Raw genomic sequence first — 2,500 nt, 5'->3', positions numbered from 1 at the left:
CCTCCATCCCTTGCTCCCTCCCTCCATTCATCCCTTCACCTCTCTCTCCCCCCTTGTTTATCCCCCCTCACTCCTCACCCCGTTCCACTCACAGGCACGTGGCACAGATGCATCCCTCCCTCCCTCCCTTTCCCTCTCCCTCCTGCATCCATACATTACCCTACAAACTCTCATCCCTCCCAAACTTTCCCTCTCCCTCTCTCCCTCCCTCCCCTTCCTCTCTCTCTCCCTCTCTTTCCACGCTGCATCAACCATCTCCCTCCCTCCCATCCCTTCCTCCTCATCCCTCCCTTCATTGCCCTTACTCCACTCTCCTTTCTCTCCCCTCTCCCTCCGTCTCCCTCTCCCTCTCCCTCCCTCTCCAACCCCCTCTGTCCTCCCCCAAGGCGCGGCTCCTCACGTGTCTGGCCATAGAGACCATTTAGTATTGTGGTGGTTTTTGTGACGTGGTGACGGTCGTGGGCGAGGTGGCGTGGCGCGCGACCTCCGCCTCTGCCCCCATGGAGTCTCTCGAGGAAGGGGAAGGTAGGGGCGTGGCTCTCCTGCAGGCGGTGGTGGTAGTGGTGTGTGTTTGTGTGTGTATGGAGAGAGAGAGAGAGAGAGAGAGAGAGAGAGAGAGAGAGAGAGAGAGAGAGAGAGAGAGAGAGAGAGAGAGCTGGAATAGTGTGGAAAGAAGCAGGAGGAGGAAGAGTAAAGTTGCTTTGTTGGGTTCCTTTGGCGATGATTACCAGTACTATTGTTATATTATTATTATTATTATTATTACTACTACTACTACTACTACTACTACTACTACTACTACTACTACTACTACTACTACTACTACTACCGCCACTTACTTTAATGTCGTCCTTGTACTCGTGTGATGGGAGGAAGTTACGATTTTTCCGCGGCCTGGCGATGGTGTGAGGGGCTGAAGGGGCTGGTGGGAACGTTAGTCTCTGTTTTATGAGCTGCATGGGAAATACAAGGGAATTAATCAGATTTTTTATCCCCTCTTCTTTTCTTCCTTTCTTCTTCCTCTTGTTCCTATTATTTTCCTTTTTCGTGTCGAGGAGGAAAATACGGACGTGTGGTGGTGGTGGTAGTAGTGGTGGTGGTAGCTGTATGGCGATGTTCTCGTCTCTAATGCTTTTTTTTTTTTTTTTTGAGGGGTTGAATTTCATAACAGTATAAAATAATACAAATAGACTCCACCTTCCTCAAGAGAAAGTGAAATATACTACAGAAATTCTTGTTTCAGTGCGTATGGTTAAGACACACACACACACACACACACACACACACACACACACACACACACACACACACACACACACACACACACACACACACACACAGAGAGAGAGAGAGAGAGAGAGAGAGAGAGAGAGAGAGAGAGAGAGAGAGAGAGACTCTGTTTAAAAAAAAAGTACATGCACCGAAAAGAAAAAAAAAAAGACGCACCAAAACGAAAACAGACACACAAAAAAAGTTAAAATGTATCTGATACAATACCGGACTTTTCAACAATTACACCAACACCCCTCACTTTTTTTAAGCTAATTTTACCAATCCTCTCATTTTTTCCGCGCCGGAGTTAAAAAAAAAAAAAGCGCAATACGTAAATACAAGAACAATGTTTCAGCAGTTATAATAACGCTGCATTTTTCCATCTGTTAATTTTATTGTCAGTTTTTTTCTCTTTTTTTTTTTTAGTTCTGTATTATTTTTCTTTTTGGGGCTCCTTTTTTTTTAAGGTTCACGTGAAAGTGTCAGAATACATTAATTTCAGCTGCGCTCTTGTAGCAGATACACACTTATGTGCCAATAGCTCTTTCTGCACCATTTCGAGTTGCTTAGTATTTTTGCGTGTGTGTTTTGTTTTGTTTTCCCGGGAACGCAATGAAAACGGCTCTCGGGGAAAAATCAGGTGGTAAAAGTGTAGGAAATTTTTACGCTTTTCCATGAGTTAAGTTGATCATATTCTAAAGCTTGTACATTATCATTCTCTCTCTCTCTCTCTCTCTCTCTCTCTCTCTCTCTCTCTCTCTCTCTCTCTCTCTCTCTCTCTCTCTCTCTCTCTCGTTCTCGTTCTCGTTCTCCTTACAGACAAATTGATCTCACATGTTTGAACTTCAAGTATTAATTTTACCTTTTCGTCTCTCTTTGCAGTGGCCGTGACTTCGCAGCCCTCCAACGAGTCAGAGTTGCAGCTGTACCGCGTGCTGCAACGAGCCAACCTCCTGAACTACTACGACACGTTCATCAGTCAAGGTAGAGTGAAAGGTCATTATGAAACTACAGTCAGTATAGTCTCTCTCGATTTTTCCCTCCGGCTTTCATTGTCGTCCGTACTGCTGCTGCTGATGCTGCTACCACCGTCCCACTGCTGCTGCTGCTGCTGCTGCTACTGATGCCGCTGCTGCTACCCCTAGTCCCCCTAGTGGTCCTAGTATACCTCTTAGTAGTACCTGGATGATTAGCTATTAGGTAGTTATAGTTTTTTTGTGTTTTAATT

The 2,500-nt window shown here is 45.4% G+C and overlaps 1 protein-coding gene across 1 annotated transcript in view; it reads left to right on the top strand.

The window, feature by feature from the left end:
- The first annotated feature begins 500 nt into the window (after positions 1–500).
- LOC135101067 (NGFI-A-binding protein homolog) overlaps positions 501–2,500 on the top strand; it is a 152,794-nt gene continuing 150,794 nt past the window's right edge. Inside the window, exons 1-2 of the mRNA XM_064004640.1 lie at positions 501–525; positions 2,155–2,256. Of these exons, the coding sequence (XP_063860710.1) occupies positions 501–525; positions 2,155–2,256 (127 nt within the window). The remainder of the gene's footprint in view (positions 526–2,154; positions 2,257–2,500) is intronic.

The sequence above is a fragment of the Scylla paramamosain genome, chromosome 6 (assembly GCF_035594125.1).
Source record: "Scylla paramamosain isolate STU-SP2022 chromosome 6, ASM3559412v1, whole genome shotgun sequence".
Classification (NCBI taxonomy): Eukaryota; Metazoa; Arthropoda; class Malacostraca; order Decapoda; family Portunidae; genus Scylla; species Scylla paramamosain.
Note: the sequence above shows the minus strand (reverse complement) of the source record. Positions and strands in the feature narration are given on the sequence as shown.